The following is a 15,969-nucleotide window of genomic DNA, read 5'->3' on the forward strand; positions in this document are numbered from 1 at the left end:
GGGCCCCCTCCGCCCCCCCCCCCCCCCCCCGAGACGAGCTGCCACTCTCGGACGGGCCGCCGACTTGACACCCGCTGTCTTCGCACGTCGCCGAGTGGCGTGAAGGACGATGGACGCCGACGCCCTCACAGAGCAGAACAGTCCGCCTCGTGTTTCTGTTGGACGGATGCATTTAGCCTAGAAAATGGTAGTACTACTAGTACTTAGTACTAGTAGTACTACCATGGTATTCCTGATAGTACTCAGCACTAGTAGTAATGCCATGGTATTCCTGATAGTAGTCAGTACTAGTAGTAATGCCATGGTATTCCTGATAGTACTCAGTACTAGTAGTAATGCAATGGTATTCCTGATAGTACTCAGCACTAGTAGTAATGCCATGGTATTCCTGATAGTACTTAGTACTAGTAGTAATGCCATGGTATTCCTGATAGTACTTAGTACTAGTAGTAATGCCATGGTATTCCTGATAGTACTTAGTACTAGTAGTAATGCCATGGTATTCCTGATAGTACTCAGTATTAGTAGTAATACCATGGTATTCTAATATTACTCAGTACTAGTAGTAATGCCATGGTATTCTAATAGTACTCAGTACTAGTAGTAATGCCATGGTATTCTAATAGTACTCAGTACTAGTAGTAATGCCATGGTATTCTAATATTACTCAGTACTAGTAGTAATGCCATGGTATTCTAATAGTACTCAGTACTAGTAGTAATGCCATGGTATTCTAATATTACTCAGTACTAGTAGTAATGCCATGGTATTCCTGATAGTACTCAGTACTAGTAGTAATGCATGGTATTCCCGATAGTACTCAGTACTAGTAGTAATGCCATGGTATTCCTGATAGTACTCAGTACTAGTGGTACTAGTAGTAATGCCATGGTATTCCTAATAGTACTCAGTACTAGTGGTACTAGTAGTAATGCCATGGTATTCTAATAGTACTCAGTACTAGTAGTACTAGTAGTAATGCCATGGCATTCCTGATAGTACTCAGTCCTAGTGGTACTAGTAGTAATGTTATGGTATTCCTGATAGTACTCAGTACTAGTAGTAATGTCATTGTATTCCTGATAGTACTCAGTACTAGTGGTACTAGTAGTAATGTTATGGTATTCCTGATAGTACTCAGTACTAGTATTAATGTCATTGTATTCTTGATAGTACTCAGTACTAGTAGTAATGTCATGGTATTCCTGATAGTACTCAGTACTAGTGGTACTAGTAGTAATGTTATGGTATTCCCGATAGTACTCAGTACTAGTAGTAATGTCACTGTATTCCTGATAGTACTCAGTACTAGTGGTACTAGTAGTAACGTTATGGTATTCTGATAGTACTCAGTACTAGTAGTAATGTCATTGTATTCCTGATAGTACTCAGTACTAGTAGTAATGTCACTGTATTCCTGATAGTACTCAGTACTAGTGGTACTAGTAGTAACGTTATGGTATTCTGATAGTACTCAGTACTAGTAGTAATGTCATTGTATTCCTGATAGTACTCAGTACTAGTAGTGATACTAGTAGTACTAGTAGTGACCCCCCCCCAGCTGACGGTGATGGTGTCTGTCTAGTCCGTAGACCTGAAAGTGTTTTTTAAACGTACGTTGTGGAGTTGTTGCCCAGATTAGCACCTTTAACATGGCAGCCCTCTGCCCCCCCCCCCCCCCCCCCCCCCTTCCCCCCCAGACGTACTTCAACGACAACATCCTCACCCTGATCCGGACGCTGGTGACGGGAGGCGCCACGCCGGAGCTGGAGGCTCTGCTGGCCGAGGAGAACGCCCTGCGAGGAGGCTACAGCACGCCGCAAACGCTGGCCAACAGAGACAGGTGTCGCGTGGCCCAGCTGGCCCTCTACGACGGACCCTTCGCCGACTTGGGGGTAAGACCACGCTTAAGCCCAGATGACACATTTTGGCGCTCCCCGGCAGCGCACATCCGGACGCCTCGGCTCTTCGCCGCCCTTAATCGGATGTGAAGAACGGCGATCACGCACGGCAGCTACTAGCGGACATTGGTACCTGGTGTACTGCTTTGTACTGCTTTGTACTGCATTGTACTGCCTTGTACTGCCTTGTAGTACAGTAACTTGCATGGCTTGTACTTTCCTTCAGCTGCTGTGCTTGTGTTGTTCACCAGGACGGGGGCTGCTACGGGGATTTGTTCTGTAAGGCCCTGAAGACGTACAACATGCTGTGCTTTGGGATCTACAGATTGAGGGACGCTCATCTCAGTACGCCAAGTCCGTGTACTAAACGGTAAAGTGACCCCAGCAAACCCACCTCACTTCTCGTCACTTCTTGTCGGAAAAAAGAATTACTTAAAAAAATTTTAATTAAAAAAATTTTCATTAAAAAAATTTTCATTAAAAAAATTTTAATTAAAAAAAATTTAAATAAAAAATTTAAATAAATTTTGGAGTAGAAAAAACTAAAGGTAGCTTCCTTTTTGGTGGGAATCTTGGAAAAGGGGCGTGAAGTCAAATTTTTAAAAAGGAAAAAAATCGGTTGAGGTCTAAGTAAAATAAAAAAAAAACAAGGAAAATGAACACACATATATAAATTAAATAATATTAAATAAATATTATATATATATATATATATAAATTAAATAATAAATACATATTTTTTAGTGTTTCTAAATGAAAGTGTGGAAAAAATAGCAAAATAGAAAAAACATTTGTAAAATCTGTTTTGTGTTTGGGTGGAAAAATCAATCAATGCTTTTTAAAAGTGTTCAAATTCAATATAAATTTTTTTTGCCAAGATTAAATGAAAAATAATTATTATATTTCAATCAATAAATAAATGCAAATGCTTGGGGAAAAATAAAAATGACCAAGATACAGTATATAGTGTAAATATAAGTAGTCAGTACTTACAGTAAGTACTGTTTGAGTTGAAAAACAATATCGATAAATAAACGTTACCTTCCTAATTCCACGATTGTTTTTTACACTTGAAAGTACCCAAAGTCCATTTTCATCCATGGTGCTGTCAAGAGCCATCACGTAAAAAGCAGCGCCGCCTTGTCCCAAAGCAACCGAATGGACGTCCGTCCTCTTTGCAGATACGTGATCACCAACCCGCCGTACGAGTTCGAGCTGGTGCCCACGGACTTGATCTTCTGCCTCATGCAGTTCGACCACAACGCGGGCCAGTCCCGGACCAGCTTGTCCCACTCGTCCCACTCCTCTCATTCCTCCAGCAAAAAGAGCTCCTCCGTCCACTCCGTCCCGCCCTCCAACCGGCAGAACCGCAGCAGCAAAACCCGGGAAGGCCGGGAAAAGCAGAAGTAGGTACATGTGTGTGCACGTGTGTGCACGTATGTGCACGTGTGCGTGTGGCCAGCATGCTGTGGGTTTGGGATGCGTCGTGTGGCGTCGTCGGTGTGTCTGTGTGGGACTTGTCTTCTGCTTCCTTGCTTCTGCTTCTCCTCCGTCATCATCGTCATCCTCGTCATCCTCACAACACCACATCGACTCCTTGGATCCACTTTCACTAAAACTGTTTTGTGTTTTGGGAATTGTGTTTTGGGAATTGTGTTTTGGGAACGTGTCGTCTAGAACACACATGCTTGTCGTACGCTGGTCTACGTCTTCTTCTGTCCTGTTTATTGTGGCATCAGGTCTTTTCATTTCAGGGATTATGAAGTTATTATTTACCAAAAGAAAGCTACATTATTTACATAAATACTAATATTATTTTTTTATACTAATAATATTTTTTTTTTATAGTTATTAATTATTATTTATTATAATGAATAAAACAATAAATGATAGTACAAAATTAATAAACTGGAATAAATGAAATACAGTAGCAGTCTATCACTTACAGTTTCTGAATAATTTCCTTGAGATTTCCCCCGATATTCATCATTTGATTGTTTCTAACTGAGATCATTTCTTTATTATGATTATTATTTTATATAACATATTCCAAATACAGTAGAACCCGGCTGGGATGAGATGTAAGAAAAGAAGTCATACGTCATGTTGGCATTCCATGGTGCATCAGCTTCACTGCATGTCAGCAGGCACTTCCTGTTTTCCTAATATCCTACGCCAAGACACTTCCAGCTACTGTAGTACATTGAAGTGCAAAACTGCATTAAGAAGCTCAAGTATTCAAGCATCAATGAGCAGTATTTTCTCAAAGCATGCAAATATTGTCCTAAGAAAGCTTTTGTAAGCTGTGATAAACGCTTAAAGGTCCCTTATTATATTATTACCGTCCCGCAACAGTCTATTGATAAGGTAGTACTGTATACTGTATACTGTATACTGTATACTGTATAGTGTATGCCATACAGTACATCACATGCAATCACCTAACATTTACAGCTGCAACAATTCATCAATGATTAATCCGTAATCCAATCAATCAACAAGCTTGTTGCTATGGGTTTTGTTGTTTTACGACGTCAACAATTAGCCTCTAATTTCAGCACCCCAGATTTGTTTCCGCGGGGGCGGGGGGGGGGGGGGGGGGGGGGGGTCCAAACATACTGAATAATGAAAGGATGTGGCGGTCATTTTTACATTCCTTAAATCAGACCTTTTTTTTCGTAGTGTTAGTAGACGGTGGCAGGTGTTGTTTTAAGATGTGTAGCGAAGCCTGAGCTCTTCAAGCCAGGAGCGGGCCAGTACACCAAGTCCGTGTACCAAACGGTAAAATGTCCCGAGCGAGCCGACCTCACTTCTCGTCCTGTTGGAGAAAAAAATGAACTCATTTTGGAGTTGAAAAAACAAAAGGCGTGAAGTCACATTTTTAAAAAGGAAAAAAATCGGTTGAGGTCGAAGTAAAATTAAAAAAAAAAACAAGGAAAATTGACATATATATAAATTAAATAATAAATTAATTAAATTAATAAATATATGTTTTTAATTTTTAAGAATTTTAAGAATTAATAAATTATTAAATAATAATAAATAAATATCTGTAAGTGTTTCTAATTGAAAGTGTTTGGGGGAAAAATAGCACAATAGAAAATACATTTGTAAAATTAGTTTTGTATTATATAGTTTTTTTTGTTCTTTACCTTCCTAATTCCACAATTGTTTTTTTACACAAAGGATGTGGCGGCCATTTTTTACATTCCTTAAACCAGCCCTTTTTTTCGCCGAGTTAGTGTTAATAGTGTTAGTAGACGGTGGCACGTGTTATTTTAAGATGTGTAGCGAAGCCTGAGCTCTGGCCAAAGTTCAAAAGTGAGCATTTCAGTGCTTCTTCTCTCCAAATCCAACAATTGAGTGACATCCTAGATTTGTTGTTAGCCAAACAAGCTCCAGGGACACCTCGTGGGATGTTCTGCATAATAGGGGACCTTTAATGCATCTCCAAGTGCCGTTGTTCCATGTACCTGTAGCGGTGTGTACCCTTGTGTATTTGCTGTGTAACTGCGGCTTACTCACAGTAGATTACTCACCTTTCTCTCTGAAGTGCAACAAGGATGAATAGAATGGGTCCAGGTACGCAAGTCAACATTCTGCATGCTAAGCTTAGCAGCCTTGACTTTGGGCTCCTATCATAACCGCGTCCCCCCCCCCTCCACCGTGGACGTTGTTATGATATGCGGGGAGGGGCCGGGGGGGGTTGCATTTTTCTTCACTTCAACATGCCTGAGTTTAAAGTTTGTCGCTGCTCGCCCCCCCTCCTCTCTCACCCACAATGCATGAGGTTGATTCTCACTTTCCCGCTGCAGTCGTTCTTTTGCCTGCCATTTATGGCTTTTTTCCAACTTTGCATGGTGCGAGAGGTCCGTGTGTGTTTGCCGCATCTTTCCCTCCTGTGATGTCTTATTGGTGATTTCAGGCTAACATGTAGGTCACATTGATGCGGCCATCCCCTCGCCGTTAGTCACGGGCGGCGCCACCGATTTGAAGCGTTAAATTAGACGGATGCGACCCCTCCCTCCTGAACACCTGATGTGCCGCTTCCGGGCGACATGTCGGCCGTATCAGCAGAGCGAGGCAACAGACGCCTTGCTGAACCCCAGGGGGGGCGTGACGCCACACATCAAATTGACGCCTTTAAAGTTTACTTCCATACGAACGCCACACCGATGACTCGCCACACGTATGCGCCGCACGTCCACGTGGCAAAGTTCATATTTGGCAACTTCTTCAACATCATTTCAGCTCAGAAACACTTTACTTTCCCACTTTACTAATACGGTGGTGCCTTGGTTAATGTCATTAATCCCTTCCAGAACGTCCCACTCAAACCAAAACACAAATTTGGCTATTTTTGTTAGCAGTTAACAAGACCACCGTCGCTTCCAGGTCTTATATTCTCGTATTACGTCTACTAGATTGGCTAATATGAGTGGAAAGGTGACTATAGGGGTGCTGTTTCTTGTCTAGAGGGCTCTAATAAAGTTAAAAGCTCTATTTAGAAAGTCATCAACAGCTTTTCTATGCTCTAAATACCAAAACATTCCATAACCCTAACCAATTAACCGCCATAAACGAGGGATTGCTGTAACCAAGTCGTTTTAAAGCATCCGTCTAAAATGCGATCATACAGAAAGTAAAGCAATTTTCAATTAGGAAACCCAAATAACACCCAAAATAATCACAATAACAAAAAAAACATGTTTTATGGAGGTTGCCAACCTGTCAATCAGCTCCCCTGCCGTACGCCTCGCTGCTCTCCGGGCACACAACCCGTAGCGTAGGTTCACGACCAAGACCTCAAAGGTTGGTGACCACTGCTATCGGGCTATTGGTCTGCCACGCCAAAATTGGTTGATGCCATAGTATCGTGGGCGCTAAGAATCACCAGATTTGGTATTGGGTGTGTGATCCAAGATGGCTGCATAAACGATACACATCTTTATAAATACAACAGTTGGCTACACGCCATATTGTACCATAACCGAGACAGTACGATATCCGAGGTCGATTTTGGCAAAACCGTTGCTATCAATAAAACTGGTGCATTTTCAACAAGGACACTATCGGGAAATGTACCCGTCTACACACAAACAGAGTTTTGGAAAGTGTGGCTGCAGCTTTCCAAAACAAAAACGTTTGCGTGTGGACGAAAGGCCAAAATGCATCAAAAATGCATCTCATTTTAGAAGTTAAACAGAGCTCCTCTGGGCATTGAATGCATCACAACTGGATGAATCAGGTTGTCTTCTCATTCAAGGCAATACCTTAGTAGTTCATGCTAAGTGACTAGGTAGGACAGCCCTAGTCGGAGACGTTGGTGCAGGATCCAAAGTCCTTTAAAGGTCGAGGCATGTCCAGACAAGAACGGTGAAGAAACGGCGATGGTCGTCCTACCTAGTCAGACTAGCGTTTGTCCCACCTGGTCATTGTCGAATGGGAACCATCTTCGAAGACAACCTGAAGAGTCCAGTTGCGATCCAGTCAATGACCTGAGAAGACCACGACATGGATGAATGAGAACATCAGGAAGGAGGTTTCCTTTGAGGCTAACGGTCTTCTCCGCTTCCTGTGTGTCGTCCTTCAGAAAAGAAATGGTTTACAGATGAAGCGGACAACGCCTACCCACGGAACATTCAGATCAAGCCCATGAGCACCCACATGGCCAACCAAGTCAACCAGTACAAATCCACCAGTAGTCTGATCCCACCAATCAGAGAAGTCGAAGATGAATGCTGAAGCCTCTTTAGTTTTATTTTTGTTCCAGTTATGACGCTGACATGACTCGGCGCTGTTTTTTTTTTTTTTCACGATCACCGCCGGAGGATTGAACAGGTCGGGACCGCCTATGTGTATACCTTTAATGTTACTTCCACGCTCTTTGGACATTGTTTTATTTATTGATGTATCCACAGAGATGTACATAATGACAATCAAATACGCATTGTACAGCCCCACCCCCCCCTCCTTAGCACTTTTTGGAATTATTATTTTACGATTGGACAACGATAAGGATGAGGAGACGAAGAAAAAAAAACAAACAAGAAGACAAAAGTGAGTACTTCCTGTTATGCTTTGCAATAGTTTGTGACCAGACTCCACTGCGGCTACGAGGAGGATGAGGGTCGCATCGTCAGGACCCAAAGATCCTAGCGGACTCTTCCAAGCAGCTGGGCTCGTTTTGTTTCTCCATCCCGTGTTCTTCTGTTCTATTTGCACTAAAAACAAGTTTCAGAGCCCAACCAAGGAACTGTGGGATTGAAGACGAGAACGGGTTCCTAACTGGTTTTGTAAGATCCGATCATCATTCATCTACATCCATTCATACAGCGATCGGCTAGTCTGGCCTTAGCTGGGAAGATGTTTCGTCCGCGCTCAAACCCAACCGTGTTTGACGGAGCAGCAGCAGAGATTCGCTAAAAGAAATGCCACATATCGCGTAAAAGCGGGCATTAAGCGGGTCCTCCTTTAAGCTCAGCAGCCTGCCTGGCGCCGGTTGGCACGGAGGCTTGGATGTTCTCCGTCGTCAATCCAGATGTCAAAATAATAATAATAATAATAATAATAATAATTCATCAACAAAGACTCTCAGGAGTCCAGCTGCTGTGAAACGCTTCAAACAAGGTTGGGTGGAGATGCGACAGTACGAACGCCTGCAGGGTTTCGTTTTGTCCCAGCTAGTGGTTCGCAACGTTCCCTCAGAGGAGACATTGTAGGACGACGAAAAATATTTTTTGGGGGAGAAACTTGTTTACTCATACACCATCCTGTCATCAGTCCATGTTTGAAAAACTCTGGTCCAAAGATCTTTGCACACGGCTACGACTCTTGCGGATCACCTAGATCAGACATTTTATGTTTTTTTAACCAAATACGGCCTCAAAAATATCAAATCACAACAAGTTCCACCATTTTTGTACCTCGGCGTACCGTGACGGTTGACGGCTTGTACTCAGCTATGGGCTATAAGTGACTTCAACAATCGTTGTTATTGATTTCATTTGAATTCATTTTCAGCGGATCTTGACCGTGTACGAGTATTTTTATACATAAATCCCTTAAATATCATAAATATCTTGAGAATCAGGAGCTGGGGAACCAGTTTTCCCAGCCATGTACAGCCATGCCGCCAGACAAACGAGATGGTACGCATCAGCTTCTTGTCAGGGTTTCCCCAAACTTAAAGTCGCCATTTGCAATAGAAACGTCAGAGAAAAGTTTGTCGTCATAAGTTTTTGTCCGTTGTTGGTTTATGTACCGGTTATGTCGATGTCCTCGGTTGAACAAGTTTGGGAAACCCGACTATCTGCGTCCACACAAGATTGTTTTCTGAACAAGTTTAGCTAGCCATCTTCAGCCCGGCAGCTCGCCTCCGTCAAATCGAAGCTTCGCAGGACAAAATAAGCTAGCACCGACTGCTTGAAAGAGTTCTATACATCCATAGAAATATCGCTGTATACGTAAATCTAGGAGTAACAGTAGAAGATGGCTTCCTCCGACCTTATCATGCGTTTGACCTAAATTAGGTCCTGATGGCGCGAAGACGAAAGAAACGAGCGCACACGATTGCAAAGTGTGGCTTTTGTGTGTGTGTGTTTTTTTTTTTATCAAGATGTTGAAGTGTCACTCATCCTGTAGGCGATAATCAAAAAAAAACACGGGAAAAGAACCTGATATCGTACTAGATATTCACGTGACTCCATGAATTGGGGGGGTGGGGGGGGGGCAAACAAAGACAGGAAGTGTCCGTGTGCTGAAGCCTCATGCACATTTGTCCTGAAGTGAACTTTGACCTGTGATTATTCCATCGTGGTCACACTTGTAGCTCATGTAGAGTTAAAAGACAAAAAAACAAAAATTGGATCCTCGCTAGCCGGAATAATGTGAATTTAATTCACTATTTCTTCATGAACGTGACCCTCAGGGTGGCAAGGGTGCACGGCAGAGCCTCCAAAATCAAACACCATCCCTTCCTGGTTGACTTCCAGGTTGTCCTAATTTCAAAACACATCAGTCGGTGGCCATCTTGGAACTTTTATCAACTGAAAGGCTTCGAAACACTCAAAGAAGTTACGCAAGGTAGAATAAAAGTAAAATAAAGTCAAACTCCTCACCGCTTGTGAAGGTGTTTGCAAAGCAACAAGACGTTTGAGGAAGAAGAGGCTCCAATGGTTAAATGGAGTTTTCAACAACGACCACAACTTATTCCCGACCTGGACTTCTTTCTGTCTATGGAAGACCCCAAGCTTATCAAAGGGGGTACATGTCACACTTTATGTTCCGGAATAGCTACTATTCAACTTCAGATCAAGTTGATCTCTTTTTTAATGCAACTGGAGTTCACAGAACGATTTATTGCACAATATAATTTCCCCCATTTGGGGGTCCCTAAACCCCCAAAATAAACAATTAATTCTACCTTGTGCTAGTTAAGTAACTGTATTGCTCTTAATGCAGTGCTTCTCTGGTTATCGTCATGCTTTCCCTGTTTGCCATCACTGTTGGCGTTAGTAAAAAGTCAAAGAAAAAGCTAAACACACATGGAGTTAATGTTAAACATGTCTGCTGGTTTTGTTTTTATTTCAAAACAAATCTAGACATTCTTCCATCAACACACTTTCGGTAGGTCCTGAGCTTATGTGGGGGTGGGGGTTGCATTGCAGTTCTACTTCCTGTTCTACGGTTATCATCACACTTTATCGCAAATTTAAAAAAAATATATCTTTTTTGTTTTTGCTTGTAATCCAAACTGTACGCCTTAGATATTAGACTTTTGGAGGTTTCGCCTTGCCCCGCCCGAGGGAGCGTCAGCGTGAATTTGATTGGAAGGGTAGCAGCACCACTTCAGTTCACCATTGGAGAGAAAATCCTTTCATGTTCTTAGTTTTTCTAATGTTCATCCAGAGTTGACAACATTCCATTTTGTGAGCTTTGTCACAAACTGTGTCTCTTTTTTGTTTACAGACTAATAATTCATCGAAGGTCCTTAAAGGTGGAAAGAAAATAATAACACTGAAAATGACACCATACAAATGAATGCGATGTTAGAATTTGTTTTTGTTGTCGTCTCTCCTTGTCATGTGACTTTAAGTTTTTGCATCGTATACCTCCGCGCGTTGAGTTCGTTTTTTTGAAGTGCCATGAAGACTTGGAGTGCAGCATCCTTCAGTCATTCGGGGGACACCGGCAAACTTTTTTTCGGTTTCACCGTTTCCACTGTGACTCGATGGACTTGCGCTGGCATGGAGAACATCCAAGCAGTCAGCGCCTCCATGCCAGCGCCGCGCCAGGCAGCGCTGAAAAGGGGAGGACCCGCCTGCAGTCCCGCTATTGCGACAAGTGGCGTTTCTCTTGGAATGGTCCAAGACCCGCATGACTGAAGGATGGCAACGTTGGGCAGCACGTGACTGCACTTCATGCGCTGTAAAGGATGGAAATCATCATTGATGTGCTGAGAGTTGTATTCGAGATATCATATATATATATTTATATTTATATATTTATATATATATATAACACAAACAGAGACTGGAGTCTTAATTCTAATAATATCAATAATAATAAGGCATTTTCAGCTAGGGGGCGATTCAGGCATCACATGATCATCACCCGCAGCAAATCAGGAGCTTGTCTATTTGCTTTTCTTTTTTTTTTTTGGGATGTGTTCTATAGAAGACATGATGGATTATTTTGATGGTGCTGAGTTGATCTACCTGACTCTGTCAAATATAATCTGCTGATAAATATTACTGTCTTGTACAAAATGTTTGTACATAGATTGTACATGGTTTCTTTTTGTATTTTTCTCAAATTAAAAAAATGGATGTATTAGTGTTCTAAACCAGAAACCGACTGACTCTTTTATTGTTTTCTTACAGCAACGTCGACACTAGATGTCCATAGTCACCAGGAGGACAGGTAGCTTATTCCTAATATGATTATTCTTCACTTATTCTTTTATGCTTGTGCTCATCAAAGTATGGATGTATTTTTGCATATATTTATATACATATATTACTATATAATAGTATCTAATATTGATTTTGCATTTAATGGTATTATATATTTGTGACCACGGTGACCAAGTGGTCAAACAGTGAGGAGATGGGGAAGACCTGGGTTCGATTCTCCGCTTAGACCGGGGGTCGGCAACCCGCGGCTCTTGGGAAAATAGACATTTAATCATGAAGGCTCGTTATGTATTTGTAGCCAACTTAGTCATTTTTATAGTTTAGGGTTAGGGTTAGTTTAGTATTGTTACCGCCTACTTCAAACCAAAGATAGATGTGTGATAGATGCTGATTGACCGCTACAGCGCCTCTTATTCCGTAAGGTCACGACCGCCGAGGATACGGTCCCACAGTAGCACCTTTTTTTAACCTCGTTTGTTCGCACGCTTCTGCAATGTCTTTCTGGCCGCCAAGTCTTTGGGTCAAATGGACGCCTATCGCTCTGTTGCCATTTGAAAAAAATCAGAGCTGATGATGTGCAAGCGTAAACTAGCTCTGGTTTAAACGTTTTGTACAACTCATCAACTTTTTGTATGTCAGGGATTGGTCGGCATGATTATTTGAATTGGAATTTCTTACGCTGACGGGAAGTGTTCATGTGCACGTAAATGACCTTGGTTTCAGCTAACGGGACGAGATCGAGATCAATGACCCTCGCAGTCCGAGTCCTGCCGCCCGATCCCATTGTGGCCCCCGCTATTAGTCTTGATTTAGGTATGTTGACAAGTTATTAGCCGCTCCATCACGCTCGCCTGTCACTCTGTCAGTCAGCCGGCATCCTCGGTCTCGACTGGGAACGACATTCCAGCATATCTGCATCAGCTGGCTTATCTGCGAGGAGCACGGATCTGTTTGTCTGCCGGGCGTCAGAAAGGCCGAGTCGCTTTACTGTACTCGATTCCACTTCTCTTCAGACTTGAAATGTTGCTTTGAAAAGGTCACAAACACAAAGACTGGATGTGAAAACCTATCGACAGTCAAGATGGAGGACAGGCCAACGTGTCGCTCGTGTGAAGGAGATCCGTCGCTCTGCCGGGAATTCTTCAACGTCACCGGCAGCGGCACCAATTAGGAGGTGTCGTGATGACTTCCACTCACACCCCTCAGCTCCCAGACTCACCATCATCGTCATCAAAAGTGGTCACTAAAGGTAGAGTGTTTGAGCAAGCCATGACTTAATAGTCCAGCTAAAAGCAAGAACCATAAGGTCTGGCTTTGGCTCTGACGATTGGGGTTTTGGTTAGCATTTGCGGTACGGTGAAGTTTTGTGTTTGGGGGTTAGGATTTTGGGTTACAGAACACGGCTTAGGGTTAAGGAATACGGTTTTGGTTTAGGGTTTGGGGGGAAAGTTTGGGTTACAGCACAGCATCTGGGGTTTGGGATTTGGGTTTCAATTCAGGTTTGATGCGAGGTTATTAGTGTTCGAGGTATTGGGGTTTGTGTTTGAGGCTTAGGGTTAAAGAACAGGGTTTAGGATTAAGGTCTTTATTTAGGTTTGGTGCCTGGTCATTAGTTTTAGAGGTATGGGGTTTAGGGTTATAGAATAGGGTTTTGGTTTAAGGTGTGGGGCTATTGTTTTGGTTAGCTTTTTTTGTGTTTTGGTTAAAGTACAGGCTTTAGGGGTTTGGTTCTACTTTACTAGCGTTAGAGTTGTAAGGTTTGTGTTCGGTTCAGCAAGTTCCATGCACTAGTGTGGGCTCCAACTTCCTTGGAAAAGGACTCAAGACCACTTGGCATCGAGCTAAAAACTCGGACTATCAACTGGACACCCAGCGCAGCAGTTAAGGTTCAGGAAGTTAGGTTGACCAACGTGTAACCGCGTAGCCACACTGTCTGAAATCTGTTACATTAGGACAGGCGGTTTACGGTTCAGGATTGGGGTTTAGGCAGGGGTCTCATGCAGGTCTGCAATCAGTGTGTGTGTGTGTGTGTGTGTGTGTGTGTTAGAGCATATGTTTGTGTGGTTGTTGTTGATTTGTGGCCTGATGAGGTTTCTATGCAGGCAGTGGGGATTGATGGCTTGTTAGTGAGCGAGGACCCCCACCCCCTCGCCTCTTAACACACACCCCCCTCCGTGAGGTGTTTTCAAAATGATTGATTTGCAATAAAGTGGCTGGGGGTGTGCGCATGCAGGCAGAACTGATGCCAATCGATCTGGCTGAAATTGATTGATCAGCCGCTTAGCTGTGCGGTGTGTTTACCGTGCGAAGGCGAGCCGGAGCCTCCTCTTCTCCCCCCCCCCCCCCCCCCTCCATAAAGCCAAATGCCCCCTCGGCGTCTCCTTTCACTGCTGTGCCGATGGCGGCCAAAACAAGCCATATCGCAATATAAACCATAAAAATGCAATCATACAGCGAGAAATACTGCATAAACATTTACGATTGTGTACTTTATTCTGCTATCAACGCGTCCTTCTGAGACATCGAGATAGCGCGCCTTTAAAAATAATGACTTACCTGCTTCTTGCGACTCTTTGCCTTATCACGGTGTCACATTGAGAGTCCCTGAAGGAGGCGCACAAGTAACTAATGACGGTGCTTTCTTGTAAACAAATAGCAAGTTTTCAAGATGACGCATCAGCAGCGCTTCGCCCGTGTGAGCACACCCCAGATGACCATCATACATCATTTAAACTGCGGTAGAGTGCCTCGTCTGCACATGGCGTCTTCGGCAATCCATCCAAACGCGCACACAAGGGTCTTCATAAAGAAAACATGTGACCTCTGTGGCATTTAACGAGTCTCCGCCATGCTCGGAGCGCCTCGTACCACACGGCATTATCGAAACGAAAGGAGATGGCGAGGATTTGTATTCTCTTGGTGACAGCTCGTGTTCCATGTTAGCATCTCCACACATTTGGACGTTGGGGTCGCACGGAACCAGTCAAGTTTTATGTCAGCTAAGTGTCTCGTTCAGGAAAGACTGCTGAAACATTCCACTTGGGAGGAATCATCTTCTGCATTGAGCACCGGTGGCCGTGTGCCGATGACATCATGGCGATGACATCAAACCCTCGTCCTTTAACTCCAACACAAAGCTTAACCTTTATCCTAACTAACACCCAAACGCTGATGTAAACCTGGACTCAAGCCTGACCACAAAAGCTATCCTTGTCCAAAACACGACACCAACACAAACTAAATAAATCCTAACCCTAGTCCAAATCCTAATGCCAACACAAACCCCAACACCAACCCTACCCTAGTCCAGCTCCCAACACCAACACAATCCCTAACACCCACGCTAACCCTAACACAAATCCTAACCTGAGTCCAAATCCCAATGCCAACACAACCCCAACAATAGCCCTGAGGCTAGTCACAAACCCTAAAGCAAAGCCTAACCTAGTCCAAATCCCAATGCCAACACAAACCCCAACACCTCAGACCAACACAAACCCTACCCTAGTCCAGGTCCTAACACCAACACAAACCCCAACAATAGCCCTCAGGCTAGTCACAAACCCTAAGGCAAAGCCTAGCCCAGTCCAAATCCCAAGGCCAACACAAACCCCAACACCTCAGACCAACACAAACCCTACCCTAGTCCAGGTCCTAACACCAACACAAACCCCAACAATAGCCCTCAGGCTAGTCACAAACCCTAAGGCAAAGCCGAGCCCAGTCCAAATCCCAAGGCCAACACAAACCCTAAATCAGACCCTAAGACCAACCCCCAAACCTGACCAGACCTTAAACCCGAGCGTCGCCCTTTGAAGCCTGAGGACTTCGACTGAGGTGCGACACTGAAGCAGGACTCGTACGTACATCAGCATCCCCTTCAGCATTTCAATGTGTGTCTCAGCGTGTGACAGGCTGCCATGTCCAAAGACGCGGCCCCAGATCAGGCGTGATGATGGTTTCCATGACGATGAGGCATGGAGGGGCACATGATCCGTGGCCCAGATAAACAGTGATCCTTTAGGAAAACAAGGAGGTCATTACAGCAGCTTGTCAAATCAATGCTCACTCTGTCCAACTTGATTAAGACGTCTCCCCTCAGCTCTGACGCGCTGCGTCAATAGCAAGGGAGGGGGCGCACACACACACAC

At 43.6% G+C, this 15,969-nt stretch overlaps 1 protein-coding gene across 37 annotated transcripts in view; it reads left to right on the plus strand.

Annotated features, from left to right (window-relative positions):
- Positions 1-11,747, plus strand: part of LOC131108032 (calcium-activated potassium channel subunit alpha-1a) — a 159,843-nt gene extending 148,096 nt beyond the window's left edge. For 20 of the 37 annotated variants that reach the window (XM_058058692.1, XM_058058673.1, XM_058058679.1 and 17 more), the window contains 5 exons: positions 1,701-1,895; positions 2,153-2,271; positions 3,083-3,307; positions 5,455-5,483; positions 7,495-11,747. In XM_058058692.1, the coding sequence (XP_057914675.1) occupies positions 1,701-1,895; positions 2,153-2,271; positions 3,083-3,307; positions 5,455-5,483; positions 7,495-7,646 (720 nt within the window). In that variant the 3' untranslated portion in view covers positions 7,647-11,747. Of the gene's footprint in view, positions 1-1,700; positions 1,896-2,152; positions 2,272-3,082; positions 3,312-5,454; positions 5,484-7,494 lie in introns of those variants that run through there. The other 17 variants (XM_058058683.1, XM_058058686.1, XM_058058695.1 and 14 more) reach the window with 2 other exon arrangements.
- Positions 11,748-15,969: the final 4,222 nt, after the last annotated feature.

Source organism: Doryrhamphus excisus, chromosome 20 (assembly GCF_030265055.1).
Source record: "Doryrhamphus excisus isolate RoL2022-K1 chromosome 20, RoL_Dexc_1.0, whole genome shotgun sequence".
NCBI classification, from domain to species: domain Eukaryota; kingdom Metazoa; phylum Chordata; class Actinopteri; order Syngnathiformes; family Syngnathidae; genus Doryrhamphus; species Doryrhamphus excisus.